Source organism: Miscanthus floridulus, chromosome 8 (assembly GCF_019320115.1).
Source record: "Miscanthus floridulus cultivar M001 chromosome 8, ASM1932011v1, whole genome shotgun sequence".
Classification (NCBI taxonomy): Eukaryota; Viridiplantae; Streptophyta; class Magnoliopsida; order Poales; family Poaceae; genus Miscanthus; species Miscanthus floridulus.
In genome coordinates, this window is record NC_089587.1 from 87,521,224 (window position 1) to 87,537,239 (window position 16,016).

General features: G+C 47.0%; 2 protein-coding genes and 1 pseudogene across 2 annotated transcripts; 2 read left to right on the forward strand and 1 right to left on the reverse strand.

Moving 5' to 3' along the window:
* Positions 1-1,062: 1,062 nt before the first annotated feature.
* On the forward strand, positions 1,063-3,581 carry LOC136469532 (protein FAR1-RELATED SEQUENCE 5-like; annotated as a pseudogene).
* A 5,483-nt stretch (positions 3,582-9,064) lies between these two features.
* On the forward strand, positions 9,065-12,835 carry LOC136472861 (uncharacterized). The gene is made up of 9 exons (XM_066470571.1): positions 9,065-9,372; positions 11,338-11,451; positions 11,543-11,611; positions 11,720-11,739; positions 11,812-11,864; positions 11,937-11,967; positions 12,048-12,126; positions 12,309-12,439; positions 12,543-12,835. The coding sequence occupies exons 1-9, from the start codon at positions 9,186-9,188 to the stop codon at positions 12,603-12,605; spliced, it is 747 nt and encodes a 248-aa protein (XP_066326668.1). The 5' UTR covers positions 9,065-9,185; the 3' UTR covers positions 12,606-12,835.
* Positions 12,836-14,151: 1,316 nt separating this feature from the next.
* Positions 14,152-15,492, reverse strand: LOC136469533 (aspartyl protease family protein 1-like; the record flags this gene model as incomplete). Its single annotated transcript, XM_066467693.1, has 3 exons — positions 14,152-14,581; positions 14,702-14,787; positions 14,893-15,492. Coding segments are annotated over 3 exons (930 nt in total), but the record flags the coding sequence as incomplete, so codon positions are not given.
* Between the last annotated feature and the right edge of the window lie 524 nt (positions 15,493-16,016).

Below are 16,016 nucleotides of genomic sequence, written 5' to 3' on the forward strand. Positions count from 1 at the left end.
ATTAACAAAAGTATTAGCCGATGTAACATATCTAGTATCATTACAGCTAGCAACACCAACATGAGAGCTCATAGAACTTGTAAAATAACTATTGGGATCATAAGATGCATTTGCAAGTTGTACCTCGGGGTGATTGTAGTAATATTGTGATGTAATACGTTGGTACTCCATGATTTATAACTTGACCGCCTTGCTAAATTTTCCAATAAGCAGCACAACTTGTTGCAAAATCGCAAACAAGATCACAAGGGGTCAAAACCAGATACGATCAGCCTTTTGGGCCAGATGCAACGGTAATGGAGAGCTCAAGAAGATAGATCAACGAGGAGTAAGGCTAGGTCAGAGAGATCGGCTATAAGAGATAGACGAACCAATCGTCCCCAGTGGAGTCGCCAAAAAGTGTGTTGACGTCGGAAGTGATCCGAATCAAACACCAATAGGGCCTTGGACGCCCGGGCCGCTACGAACCGAAGAACACAGCGAGTATGTCACTCTTTCGTGGTGAAGAACGGAGAGGTTTACAAGCAAACCACCAAAGGATAACCAACATGCTTACGTGACGAAGAACTAGCTAGTTTTTAGGCAAACTAGCAAAGAAACCGTCGAAACTCTCGCCCGGGAGGAACCCCATCAGGGCAAAGACGTCGTCGAGTTGCCCTAGGTCGGCCGGCAAGCCTAGGGCGCCATCCTTGGTCGTCGGATCAAGGGATGAACAGCATGGGGGTTAGAGAAGAGGGCAAAAGGGTTGGAGTAGATGTAGTAGATTGATTTGTTTGACGATTAGATAGATGGGAACTCAATCGGCCATGTACCCCTTATTTTATAGGGAACGTATCCTGTGCAAACCAAGCAAGCTGTGCAAACTTGCAAACTTTCAATCAAGATCGTAGGATCCCCGTCCGATGGCTAGGGAGAGAGGTGGGGTAATTTTACAAAAAAAAACACCCGCCATTAGCCTTAGTAATCTCGTTTTTTTTCAAATGACCCCTCCCTAATCACATTACGTGAGTCGCTTCGTTTCTGCCCCGCCGCCTCTTCGTTCTCCCGTACACGATCGACCGCATGAACTCCGACGGCCGCGAGCCGCCCTCCGCCCTCGATGGCCATGGGCTGGCACTCGCCCTCGAAGGCCGTGAGCCCCCACTCGCCCTCAACAGCCGTGAGCCCCCGCTCGCCCTCGACAGCCGCGAGCCGCCGCTGGCCCTAGACGACCGCGAGTTGCCGCTCGCCCTCGACGGCCGCAAGTCGCCGCTCGCCCACGAAGCCATGGACTCTGGCACACGCGACGCCATGGACCGCACGCACGCGCACTGTGGACTTGGAAGTGGCAGCCCTTCATGGCGTGGTTAGTTTGTTCTTTAAGATTTTCATTGATAGAAATTGATCTGATCTGATCATTGATACTGTCCTTGCGTGTAGTGGACGGTGAACATTTGAAGCCTATGGTTGGAATGATATTTGATACACTCACAGATGTGGAGATATTTTATAAATCGTATGCACACGAAGCTGGTTTCTCTGTTCGTGTTGGTCAGCACAAGAAGCAAAATGAGGAAATATTATTCAAGCGGTTTTGTTGTTCAAGGGCAGGGTACAGAAAGGAGATCGTACAAGATGTTAGTGATCAATCCGGAAAAAAAAGGAAGACACCAAATGTGATGGAAACCAGATGTGGCTGTGAGGCACATATTGTTGTCAAGCTTTGCAGTGACAAGAAGTATCGAATACATTCAATGGTTGAGGAGCACAGCCATGGATTTGTGTCGCCAGATAAAAGGCACTTGCTAAGATCCAACCGTAAAGTTAGTGAGAGGGCAAAGAGTACTTTGTTCAATTGTCATAAGGCTAGCATTGGCACATCCTAGGCATTTCGACTTCTCCAAGTCAGTGACGGTGGATTTCAGAATATTGGTTGCACGCTGAGGGATTTGAAGAACTATTATCGTGACTTGAGGAGCAAAATCAAGGATGCTGATGCACAAATGTTTGTGGGACAACTTGAGCGGAAGAAGGAAGTAAATCCTGCCTTCTTTTATGAGTTTATGGTGGATGAGCAAGGACGACTTGTTCGTGTCTTTTGGGCAGATGCCACATGCAGGAAAAACTGTAGTGTTTTTGGTGATGTGCTTTCGGTAGATTCAACATATACCACTAACCAATATAATATGAAGTTTGTGCCATTTACTGGAGTCAATCATCACTTGCAAAGTGTTTTCCTTGGGGCAGCATTCTTGGCTGATGAAAAGATCGAGTCATTTGTATGGTTGTTTCAGACCTTTCTTAAGGCTACAGGTGGAGTAGCACCTCATCTAATCATAACAGATGAAGATGCGAGCATGAAGGCTGCTATTGCTCAGATTCTACCAAATACAGTTCATAGACTTTGCATGTGGCATATCATGGAAAAGGTACCTGAGAAGGTCGGGCCCTCCATAAGAGAGGATGATGAGTTCTGGCGTACATTACACAAGTGTGTTTGGGGCTCCGAGAATTCGTGTGAGTTTGAGACTCAATGGAATTCTATCATGACAACATATGGGCTCATGGGAAATGAGTGGTTTTCCACAAAGTTTGATATTCGAGAATCATGGATTCCAGCATACTTTATGGACATACCTCTAGCAGGAATCCTTAGGACTACATCACGATCGGAGAGTGCAAATTCTTTTTTTAACCGTTTCATTCATCGAAAATTGACCTTTGTTGAGTTTTGGCTAAGGTTTGACACAGCTTTGGAGTGCCAGCGCCAAGAGGAGTTGAAAGCCGACAATGCAAGTCTTCACACCAATCCTAAATTGATGACACCATGGGCCATGGAGAAGCAATGTAGTGCAATATATACACATGAAATTTTCAGTAAGTTTCAGGAACAACTCATAGTTGCAAGAGACCATTGCATTATTCAAGGGATTTCGGAGTCCGAAGATATGAAATTTGTCACCATCAGCAGCCTATCTGGAAGAGAGCGAGTGGTTCAGATGAACAAGTCAAACATGTTTAGTACGTGCTCCTGTAAATTATATGAGTCCTATGGCATCCTGTGCCGTCATATTATACAAGTGCTTAGAGGCGAGAAGCACAATGAGATACCATCGATTTATATTATGAAGAGATGGGAGAAAAAATGTAAAAGGTGAGTTTATACGGCTGTTTTGTTTTGTTCTATGAATGTAATGTTTTTCTATGTGCAATAGTGCTGATCAGATCTTTATTTTCACAGAGAAGTGTTCTTCGACGACGAAGGTAACCTTCTGGATGAAAAGGCTGAAGATCCTAAGGAGGTGGCAATGCGAAAAAAAATTTCAGATTCACGCAACAAGTTTGAAGATCTTATCCAAATGGCCAAGAACTCTGAACAAGGGATGGAGTTTTTATATTCTAGTTTATCCAACCTTGTAGAACCTCTCCAAAAGATCATTCCTGCTGCTACAGTTACTAAACAGGATGAGTTTGAATCGTTCCTTGGTAGCAAAATTCCACATGAAGTCGAGATACATCCACCAAATAATATCAAGTCCAAAGGGCGGTGCAAAAGAATTAAGAAGAGCAAGGAGAAGAAGGCACCAAGAAAACGGAAGTGAGGAAAATGCAAGCTAGTAGTGGATCATGATGCACGAAATTGCCCAAACAACGTTGTTGGCTGATTGTAAACACCTTTTTGTACTAGTGCTAATTTTCAGTGTGTGAGTTTTGCTGAGTTTTGCTACAATCAGCATGCTCTTTCTGCGATTATTATGTTCTGCTGTCATATGTACAGTCCAAAATAGTTGTGACTGTACTCCAGGAGGGATTGCACAATTGATATGCAACATTCTTGCTTCAGAATCTATCCTATGAATCTTCTGGAATTTTAAACTGAAACATTTGACTGTACTCCAGTATGTTTGTTGATTAAAACTATATCTGATGCAGCAAAAGAGAGATTAGAAAACCAATCAGAAAACAAAGATGAAGTATAACTCTATATGAAAAAGAAAACAAAGAATCTGACATTGGCATTTCACAGGGTTACAAAACAATATGACAAGGAGGAATGTAGTACATATTAGCTTTAGCTTTAGACAAATTGGACATCAAAACATCCTTTTGTTCAGGCATTACACACAGAAGGTACAATTGCCAATGGCATTACACAGCACCGAGCAACTGAGATACAGTTTTTACATGTACTTCATGGTCGCAGAACCTGCACTTTTAGGCAACCCTACGCAACCTTGGCTACATCCAAAGTCCCCGAGCGACGCAGAGCCCGACTCGACGAAGGAGACCCCGAGACCGGCGAGGAACCGGCGTAGCGCCTCCGACACGGCGTCGTGGCGGGCGAGGTGGAGGAGGGTGGCCGTGGCCCGGCGCGGCGGAGCCTGGTCGTGGTGGAAGCTGGAGCCCCGCGGCGTTGAGGCGGGCGTGGCAGAAGGCCATCTCCATCCGGCGAAGCCTGTGCGGACGGCGAGCACGGGAGCGGCGGGCGGCGTGAGCGGGCCGGCGGAGGGCACGAGCGCAAGGGGGCGGCTCCTCTGGCGGCCGGCTGTATCGGAGGACCGTCCCCAATCGCGACTCGCGAGACGGGGGAGAAGAAAGAGGGGATCGGCGCGTTGTGACTGAGGGCGTATGGGGTCTTTTTTGCAAAACGGACTGAGCGCTGGCGGGCGTTTTTTTGTAAAATTACCCCACCTCTCTCCCTAGCCATCGGATGGGATCCTACGATCTTGATTGAAAGTTTGCAAGTTTGCACAGCTTGCTTGGTTTGCACAGGATACGTTCCCTATTTTATAAGGGGTAGGGGTTGTCTTATCCCAAAGAAAAATCAACGTGGTACTATTATCATGTCGCTTTATAAAGTTTTCATTATATTGAGCCAAAATTGTTATGGGTCTATTTAAATTGGCTTAGATCTAATTTGAGTGTCAACAGTAACTTTCTAAAAAATTATAGCAGGGCTCACATTTTTTTTTGGTTTATTGTGTTGTTCATAAAAAATTGAAAAGAAAATTGCATCTACTCTCAGCACCGCACTGACGCGAGCACCGATCCTATCCCAACGATTGGCTCGGCCAGCTGCGTACGGCCAGCAAGGCGTGCCTAGCTTCCATGCCTTCCGCCGGCCAAGCGGTGAGCACACGTGAAGATAGCAGGCCATGCACACGTGAAGGCAGCAGGCCATGCCAAGATCAATAAACATCGACGGAGGCAAGCACTGGGCGGCGGCGTTGAGCTGCAGGGCGGCGGCGATGGAGGCAGGTACATACCCGCAATAGCCGGACCAAAGGGCTGCGCGAGAAGTGCCGTGAAAATAGGTCCAAGAAGGAGAGGCAGGGAGTTATCTCGACTTTAAAAATCTATGGACTGATGAAGATATTTGATAACTTTTTATTTGTAAGGAGCTCTTTTATCAAACTGTTAGACTGTCTCCAACAGAGTTGGCAAGCAGCGACGCAAACGCAAAATGCGTTCCCCATAGTGTTTTCGCTGAAAGAAACGCGCTCCAACAGAAGACGCATACAGGACACCCATTTTGCGTAGCGGATGAACCAGAACGCAAAAACGCATCGCCTCTCTCCACGACGCAAATCTGGGAGAAGCGGTCGGCGCCGGGGTCCTCCTACCTTTCCCTCTCCCTCATCTTCTCCCACCCCCACTCCCACTCCCGCCAGCCATCCGCCCAGGCGCGCGGCGCTGATTCCCACCTCCGCCTGGAGGTCGGAGCGGAGGGAGGAGAGGAGGAGCGAGTCGAGGAGGCCGGCCGGAGCGGAGGGAGGAGGTCGGAGCAGCCCGCGGACGACGACGGCGAGGCGGACCGAGGCGCCGGCGGGCCCGCGGACGGGGGCGCTTGGCCAGGCGGCACCGCGGACGGGGGCGCTTGGCCAAGCAGGCCTGCGGACGGAGTCGCCGGCGACCTCGGCGCTCGGCGGGGAGGGAGGTGGGATCTGCTCGGCGGCTCGGCGGGGAGGGAGGCGCTCCCATCGTCGCTGGGAGATGGCGCAGCCATGGCGTCCTCGGTCCCCATCGGGGTCGTGCCGCCGCCCAAAGGCCGCCGCCATCAGTGACGAAGGGGATGTGCCTGTGTGCGAGAGGAGGAAGGGAAGAGGCGGCGGGGCTTGCGAGAGGAGGAAGGGAAGAGGATGCTCTGTTGCGTCCGCTGTTGGAGAAGGGAGGTTATGGGTCACGGACCTTTTTACTGTGCGCAACGCAAACCGATGAATGCATCTTGTGTTTGGGTTGGGTCTGTTGGAGACTGTCTTAATGGAGATTTTTTCCTTTTTGCTAAATTATTAAGATAGGGAGTTGTTTTACCAAACTCTTGAAGATGCTCTAATTGAATTCTAAAAATAATTCCTATCCAAATTCAATATGATCTAGGGAAAGTGTAGCTTTTAGCCTTTTGGCTCAAAAGCCGAGTTTCTAGCTTTTGATTTTTGGCGGCTAGCCTTTTTTATTGCTTTTTTTTATAATAAACTCTTAGTTTCTTTTTTCTGAAAAACGGCAATGTTGTTGTCGGATTTTTATTAGACGAGGGTAAACTCTTACTTTATCAGCACACAAAAAACTAGAAAAACTCTTTTAGTATATTTATTACTCAAACGCCGTCAAGTTGTTCGGCTTTTGGTTTATACAGCTTATAAGCCAGCTGAAACTGTTTTGTTGTGAGAGAAAAACTATGTTTCTAGTTTTTCAAAACCAACTTAACTAGAAACTAAGCGTGGTGTTGCCGCGCAGCTGCCAGTATTAGGCTACCTCGCAATGACAACGTGGATTAGAAAGGACTGCATACACATTAATGTAGGATATTCCAATCATAATGATATTTTAGAAATGGAGGCATTTCAAAGGAGGTAAAGAGATGGACATTCCTACAGATAATTAGAATCGCATTAAATCATAGTAGGATGAATCCTTAAAAATTACTACATGAAGAAAAATAAGTAGGATCGACGTATAAAATGTGGTTGTACTTAAATATATTGTATGTTTTCTGAACTCCAAAGTGAGTTTATGGTCTTTGAGAAATATAAAAAGCAGGAAAAGCAGCAGAGAGACTTTACAACCTTTGCTATGGACATTTGACAGTACTCCTCTAGAGATGCTGGTACGGATTGGACAAAAAATCAATTTTAGTAAAGAGATCAGATGTCAACATTTAGAAATCACGGTCACCACTTAACACTTTGTTACAATCTCTTTGGCATAGGCAGTGAGCTGAAGGTGAGTTGCTTGCCTATGCTCTGCATCATTAGCCGCCCCCTTTGCTGACTCCACCGCTGCCCCTGGATAGAGTCATGGCATGGAGCACAAAACCGATTTATCATAATCAAACCAATCATCAGCAGTTGCGTGCTACAAGCAAGTATGGCATGGAAAATCCATCAAACAGAAGAAATATCAAATGCCTAAATTAGGATATGGAGATGAAATTCACGTGCAAAAAAACTAAAATAGAATCAGAACTGAAATCCACAAAACATTAATTAATCAACACATTTTGCTCATGTCCTGTTCCAGCTAACCTGCGTAGAATGGAAATCAATTAGCCAACGACCATGGCACAAAAGAAAGAAAGAACCTCTCACGCACGTACGCAAGAAAGATCGAAGCAAGGAAGCTTCAGAGTTTTTTTACAGGAGGTTTGTGACCCCCTACTGGGATTCAGAGAAAAATGAAAATGATTTCTTTCCCCATTCTTGAGGATCGCACGCATCTGGATAAGTCCATAGAAATAATAGAAATTGCATTAAACAAATCTAATAGCCAGTTGATATGGTTGTTGCGACTCACAGCTGATTGTGTTGCCTGTTGTTAGCAACGAAAGGTTAAGGAATAGCATTTTTTTTATCTAGTCTAGTCACAAAAGGCATGGTTGAAATGCAGTCCCAAGCAGTAAACCATACAACATTTGACACAATTAAAACAGTCGCTACCATGATTCCATATCATATCATGGGTTTGCGTTTATTCAACATATTGTTCAAGAGTAGTGGTAAAAATGTGAAAAATTAGTTCTCTGATTTTGGTATGTAAACACAAGCCATCTAGTCTTGGAATTAAGAAGCTTAAACTTTTATGAGGTGAATGATAAATTAACAGAACATTTCTTTTTAGATTGGAGTAAAATTTAACTTTAAAAATAATAGGACTACTTAATTCAATGTTTATGATCCATGATAACCAAGTTAAAGAAGAAGGTACTTTTTTTGTTGAACCTCTAAGAAAGCATTAGTGCTTGAAGGAACCAGATGTCACATGTTAGTAACTATATCCAAACTCTATGTTGAAAAAAGAAGACACCATAGACTTGGAAGAGGGTAGACAGGTCCTATGGATTTTTTCAGAATGAATCATGCACATATATCAATTAGCAAAACACATGAATATGTAAGTGTAAAGCACAGATAAAAAAAAACAAATTAAAATGGGAGAAATATGTGACATGAATGATGTTTCCAGGGTCGCCGGGGCCGTTTGGGCCGCCAGTCTCGCCGGGAACGCCGCGCCCGCACCCGCTCGCGCTGGGAGGAGGAGGGAGGTGTGGGAGCGGGCAAAGTATCGGCCTGCACGAAGGTTCGCGTTGGCTTGGGTTGACGATAAAGCGGGTACGAGACCCGACCGATCCGCAATCGGACGGACCAGATCGCTTTCTCGCCCGATCCAACGGCTCTCAGCTTAGCGGGCGACGTGGCACGACGGTTTTCTCGCTTTTGGTGCACGAATCCTATATAGAGAAGAGATAGTTAAGCTGTTTATTTTAGCCTGTGAGTTTTGGCTAGCATGAACCAGCAAATTTCTCGCTAACAAAAGCCAACTGCCCTTAAAATATTTAGCCATCTCCTCGGCTGAGAACCAGGCCATCGTTCAGTCAGGCGAAGACCAGTAGCAGTCTAGCAGACCACTGGCCGGCTGACGATCGATCCGGCAGGCGTGCAGTGGACGAGCAGGGCGTGTCCCAAAGGCAAAAGCCCAGACGCGCAGCCAGGGCCCAACACTTCTCGTTTTCCGCCTAGCAGGCCGAGCCGGCGGGCCCCAGGCCACGATTCCTTATCCAGTTTTAAAACCGCTTCCTCCTCCACCCCATCGCGTCTCGGTCTCGCGGACTCCGGAGGAACCCTCTAGGCTCGGGCTCCGGAAACAGCGGGCGCCATTCCCGGGCGGAGGCCAGCCCAGATCCGAGTACGGTGGCGGCGGCGACGGGCGGTATGACGGGTGGCGGCGCGGCGGCGGCGGCGTCGCAGGCGTACGGCGAGGCCTGGTACTGGGACGAGCGCTACCGCAAGGAGGCCGGGCCCTTCGACTGGTACCAGAAGTACCCGGCCCTCGCGCCGCTGCTCCGCCTCTACATCGCGCCGCACCACCGTCTCCTCCTCGTCGGGTGTGGCAACTCCGGTGAGTCGCTCTTCCTTTCGGGTGCCTCGGTCCGTGGGCCAGCGGGATTAGATTGCTTATCCTCCTCCTCGCGGGGGAAGGAGGGAGGCCGTGGCCTGAGTGGTCGGCGGCGCTTGTTCATACATTGTTCCATTTTCCTCTCCCGGGTCTCTTCTGTCGCGTGTATTCCCGAGTGCTTGTTACTGTGGAGACGGATGTGCGATTCGGAGATGTTGGCTGTGTTGGTTAGGTGAGCGTGGTGCGCAATGTCGCCGTCCTGTAGGAACTAGGAACCCTTCCGTTCTCGAATAACTCTGCACTAACCATTTCTATTGAAAGGGTCTGATTGGATGACATTTGACCACCTCATGTCTTAATTGAAGAAGAAATACAATGAGTCCGCCCTAATTCACTCGCGTACGTCCTGTATATAAGTATATTCCTTACCCTCCAGACCAGACCTTCAGTGTGGCTTGTTTTTAAACATTGCCAATGTTTTGGTTATATAAGTAAAAGAGGGCACCATGACAGTCAAGTATTTCATTGAGAGCCCTTGCATTTCTGTGAGCCAGGTACCATCCTGCCCCTGTGCCATGATTGTCATGAAATCTGGCAAGGTTTGGTCTCTAGTGTGTCTGGTTAATTCGCAAACTGAGAGTGCAGCTAGTGCATTGTACTTCACTTCTCTCAAACTTCACGAACCTAGGGTTTTCACCCACATGACATGAAGTTGCAAGTTTGCTTATGATTTTATACATTTGTTGGACATACTAATTAATTCTGTGTATTTGAACCTTCTAGTGCACGTAACTGAAATGTGAACTTTGTTGTTATAAAGTGGAAAGTGATATCATTGTAGAGGTACAGTGGAGTTCTAAACGGTAACAAAGAAGCTACGCGCACATTCGTGCAAACTCATCCTAAATCACTCTGAGTAAAACTGTACTAGTATTATTTAAATAAATCATAGCATTGATCTTTGAATGCAGTTAGAGATCTTAGATTGATTTATTGACTTAATTCACCTGTGACTGGTTCAAGAATAAGTCGAAAAAGTACAAAATATGGGACTGAATGACTTGTATCACCTGAGAACTATTCATCTTCAACCAGTTTTTGTTTAAACCAAGATTGCATTCTTAGGTATGGAAATGGCTGGGTTCTGTAATTATTTTTTCTGGGTGGACCATGTTAAGTAATCTGCTGCTCTCCTCTATACGCGCAGCAGGGGCAGGCGCTGAAAGGGCTCCCCTACACGGGTGAGCCGACCGCTCACCGACGTTGCCGACCACACACTATGGCTAGAGGTAGAAGAAGGGAGGGCGAAAAAAGCGCACACACATAGCACAAGCACCAGCCTTGGCCGGAGCTCTGCAGAGGAGATGGCAAAACTGAACTCGCTCTCTTTACTGAGTTGCAGTGGGAAGCTATATATACAACTCTACCCATCTAATCCTAGTGCACAGACATGTCAGGCTGCCATGCTGCTACAGTGACTAGATGTGACAGCAGGGCTGACTTTGGCGTCTGCCCCTGCTGTGGCTACAGTGCGGCAGGAGAGCCATTCGGTAAAGAGAGCGAGTTCAGTTTTGCCATCTCCTCCGCAGAGCTCTGACCAACGCTGGTGCTTCTGCTGTGTGTGTGCGCGCTATGTTCTCCCTCCCTTCTTCTACCTCTAGCCATAGTGTGTGGTCGGCAACGTCGGTGAGCGGTCGGCTCACCCGTGCCGGAGATCTAGGGGCCAACAGACCATAGGTTATTCAATAAGAAATGCCATCCTTACTCCTTTTGAAGTTGCATGATCATATGTCCATCAATTCTTGCTTTGCTTGAGGATTCATATTGTCATTAGTTGCAAGCATAGATGTGCTTTCGTTTATTAATTTTAATGATCAATTTAACCACAAATACTAACCACAAGATGGCTACATTACTTCAGGCCTAGTGGAATTACTTATGTGGTTTATCTTCTTTTGATTGTCACAGTATTTGGTGAAAACATGATCGATGATGGTTATCAAGATGTTGTAAACATCGATATATCTTCTGTGGTAATTGAGCAAATGAAGAAGAAATACCACGATAAGCCTCAACTTAAATGTATGATCTTTGTTCCCAACCTTCTGTTCTTGAGTACCTCTGCAGTATATCCCACATAATCTGATATCATTTATATCCCTTGATTGGCAAGACATGAAGATGGATGTAAAGAACATGTCAGATTTTGAGTCTGGTTCATTTGATGCTGTTATTGACAAAGGTACCATTATCATTGCAGTACTTGACAGCTTTATGGAAGCAACTGCTATCATCTGTACATTGATACCGGAACATGGCATTAGTTTCTAACCCCTTTTATCATTTGCAGGAACACTAGATTCTCTTATGGTGAGTGAACTTTTGCCAGGATGCTTTGACATTCTCCCAGTGTGATACTCAACAGCATTTCTTGTATTCCAGTGTGGCCAAAATTCCCAAGAGAATGCAACGAAGATGCTAGAGGAGGTCAACAGGTAACGAATACATTGATTGATATTTAACCATGATATATATTGCTTGATTGACTACAGCTTCTATGTATGCAGAATCCTCAAGGAAAATGGTGTCTACATGCTGGTAACCTGAACTATTTGATTTTTTAAAGATGTAATTATTTTGTGCTCTTTAACAATATTCTGAGTCCCGTAATGCCTTAGATCACTTATGGGGATCCAAGTTACCGCTTGCGTCTCTTGAAGGACATGGAAAATTGGACAGTAAAGCTCCATGTCATAGGTTAGTTACCCACCATCAGGTCAATTTAACTGCACCTCTGCAGAGCTCCAATCACATTGACCTTTTTTCATATCCAAAGTAATGTTTAGATTCACGAATGTATTCCAAAGGAGCTCTTTTTTTCATTTCGCCATGGTAAAATGCTTGTGCTTACAACTATAAATATACTGGGGTTATTGCAGAAAGATGGGAAAAAAGTTCTAATCAAAACAAATGGGAACTGACAAAACCATTGCCTTTAGATGACGATAGCACATCAGTAGTTGCACTTGGCCCGAAACCTGATGTCCACTACATCTATGTCTGTGTAAAGGTTAGCCTTGAATAATTTTTCAGGATGTTCAAACCTTTTTCCTTAAACTCTTCATAATGCCATCTAACTCATCCATATTTTCCTAACGGATGTATCATCTCAGGGCAACGGTGGCGCAAGTGCTGGTTCTAAAGTTGGAGAAGCTGCCAATCGATTTCTCCTATAACCCTCAGAACCGATGTGCGTAACCAGTGTAGCAAATAATGTAGAACTAGAATAGATGTTGTACCTCAAATCTTTGTTGCTTCATTGAATAATAACCAGTATGTGAATAATGTAGAACATATGTTGTACCTCAAATTGCAGTTGTTCCATTAAATAACCAGTGTGTGAATAATGTAGAACAGATGTTGTACCTCTAATTGTTGTTTCGTGAATTTGACAGGTGCTCGCAGTGATGTTGTACTTGTACCAGATGTTCCATTCTAGATCAACTGTGTTATTAGATGTTTCCATGGTACTTGTGATTCCCTCTTTCGCCACAGAAGGCCCCGTAGTATTTTTTTTTTGGACAATAAACGGATTTTATTTCAACAGCATGAAGCTGTTAGCACCATTACAGAGTCCAGGAGTGCATATTGCAGTGCATCTCTCAACGTGCACTGATTTACATGTACTGAGTGTGAACAAGTACATGAGAAATTTGGAGGAGTATCCAGCATTAGATGGAGTGCGTGTCTTGCCAACGTGTCCGCAATTTGATTTTGACGACTCCGTATCTTGAAGGTGCTTGTACTTCTGTGTTGGGTGTAGTTGATGAACACCTGAGTTAGGTGTTTGATTCTCCAGTCCGGCGGGTTGGAGTGATCTGCAGAGTTGAAGAAATTCACCAGGTCCTGACTGTCCGTCAGGAAATTAGTGTGTTGTAGTTGCAGCCGATCTAATACGGCTGCAGCCAGGGCCATGGCTGCTGCTTCGGCCATAATGACTGATGTAGAATCGCAAATGGCTGCCTTGATGTAAATATTCTGTGGTGGATGCACCTGTGTATTAATTATAAAAATTCCCAGACCAGCTCTCTTCAAAGATAAGAGGCGCTATCTGATCAGGTAGAGTGGATGCGTCAGTGTAGCATCGGGAGCCTGGTAATAGTGCTGGGAGAGTGATGGTGATACCGCCCGTGGAGATGTCAATATTCGTTGCCTGATTTTGAAGTAGTGTCGATGGTGTAGTTCTTGCATTGTCAGACAACATACCTGTTTGGTTGAGGTTGAAGGTAGCATGTGGGTCGTTGAGGATTTGCTGCTCATTTCTGTACTCGTGGCTCCAGTTGGCGTTCATTGCTGCGGTACCTGCAGTTGCCTGGCTCCTGTTGTTGTTTGTTGCCGTGGTACCTGCATGTGTAATGGTTATACCTTGCCTTGAGGTTGTCAGGTGGTCGACCTGCTGCATTTCTAGTGTGTGTGCTGTGCTGGAGGAGTAGTTGTCTCGCGGATCCTGGTATGTGTGCGACCCTTGATTGTCCTGTCTTTGTTGTATGTTGTGTTGGTCTGCGTCAGCTGCAACAATTACAGAAGTTGCAACCGAGATGTTTGCGGCCACTGCGTCGTGGACCTGCCATGTAGTCCAATTTTTCCTGGCAAATCTCTTGTCATTCCTAGCTTTCCAAATATACCATAAAGTTGTTAGGATTTTTGCAGTAAGGTATCAGTTATGGACTGAGATATAAAAGCAGGCATGGTTGACTGTACCCCATCATCTTCCATGAGCCTTTTCTCTGTGTACCATTAAAAAAGATGGCATTTTCCTACAGGCCACTAAAAAGTTCGGATTTACCTAGGTGCCATGACACTTTATTTCTTTGCCCCCTAAGCCATTCCGTCCATTTTCGCTGGTAACGGTGTGTAACGACGAGGAGAAAAGACCGAAGTGCCCTCAGTCAGGGAGGATGAGTGAAATTACCGTTTGCCCTGTGTGCCACTCCTAACCAAGTTTGAGCGCCAAGACGGCACCCTGATGAGCACAAGATCGATGATGTTGAGGTTGATGCCGAGGTCATTCTTCACGATCGCCAGGCAGTAACCGACGGCACGGCCGGTGGCCGTGTGGAAGAAGAAGATGATCGGCTGGGTGACCGGGAACAGGGCTCCGCCCTTGGCCGTCAGGCTCACGTACGGGATCAGCACCTCTGTCTGGTTAGGGCTGCAGCTCGATCACAACCATGGCAGATGAGATTGAGAAGAAGATGCAAAACAATCACTAATAGAGACTTTGTTTCTAGAAAGTGGAACAGCAGAAATTGGAGATCCTGTTGTTTACTACCTGACTCTGTAGCAGTACTCAAAGGGAAAATGGTCTGCAGAGATGCTGCTGAAATTGGCTCTCCTCTCGCGGACCAGCGAGTTGAACTGCATGCACGCACGAACTCGAAGCAGACACGTGAGAAACTTGAGAAAAGAAATCGATCACATTCATTCGATGAGCGTGCACAGAGGGAAAGGGAAGGGACTCACGTTGGTGGCGAGCTCCGTGTACTCCGGGTCGCTGAGGTACGTGTAGTACGTGTAGGACGTGTACTCCGGGTCGCCCTGGCCACGGCTGCCGGCGTCGCCGAAGTTGATGCGGCCGACGCCGTCGTCGCCGAAGCACATGGAGAAGCTGTCGGACACGACGAGGCCGCTGGCGGCGAGCACGCTGGGCACGGACACCTTGTCCCTGCCGAGCCCCATCAGGCCGTCGAAGGCGCCGCCGTCCAGGAAATAGCCCGTCTGCACCTGCCCGCACCCGAACACGACGGGCGCCTGCAGGGCCTCCCCGGCGGCGGCGGCGGCGCCCGGGCGCTCCCGGGTGAGGTGGAGCACGTCCTGCACCAGCACCCCGGAGGTGGAGGTGTTGGCGGACACGTACTGGACCTCGTACGGGCAGCTGCCGTTGGTCGCGGCGGAGCAGGTGTTGGGACGGTCGCACAGCGCGTTGTCGCACGTCACCTGCTTGCTCGTCGACGACCCCCGCGGGCTGTAGGGGCGGAGCCGCGTCGCGGCCTGCCCGGTGACGTTGGCGATGGACGCGCACTGCTTGCAGTCGCACGGCACCCAGAAGAGGTTGCTGCCGGTTTAGGTTGTCGTCTTGGCGCTTAAACGCTCGGTCAGGGAGCGGCACACAGGGCAAACGACAATTTCACTCATCCTTTCTGACTGAGGGCACTTCGGTCTTTTCTCCTCGTCGTTACACACCGTTACCAGCGAAAATGGACGGAATGGCTTGAGGGGCAAAGAAATAAAGTGTCATGGCACCTAGGTAAGTCAAAACTTTTTAGTGGCCTGTAGAAAAAGACCATCTTTTTTAATGGTGCACAGAAAAATGGCTCATCTTCCATGGGTAGTGTATCGGTGCGAAGAGGGGGATCAGCAGAGAACCATACCGCACGTGCGAAATCGGAATGGAAGAATAAATGGGCATCATTCTCAATGGTTCCACGAGCGCCGCAGTAACGTGGGTTGAGTATGTTCCAGTGCGCCCGTTGAATTCTGCCTATAGGGTGAATTCTAATATACAGTATCCATGCCACTTTCGTTAGTTTGGACTCTAACGCCGTTAGACTGCAGGTGTGAAAAGACGAAAATGCCCTTAAATTCAA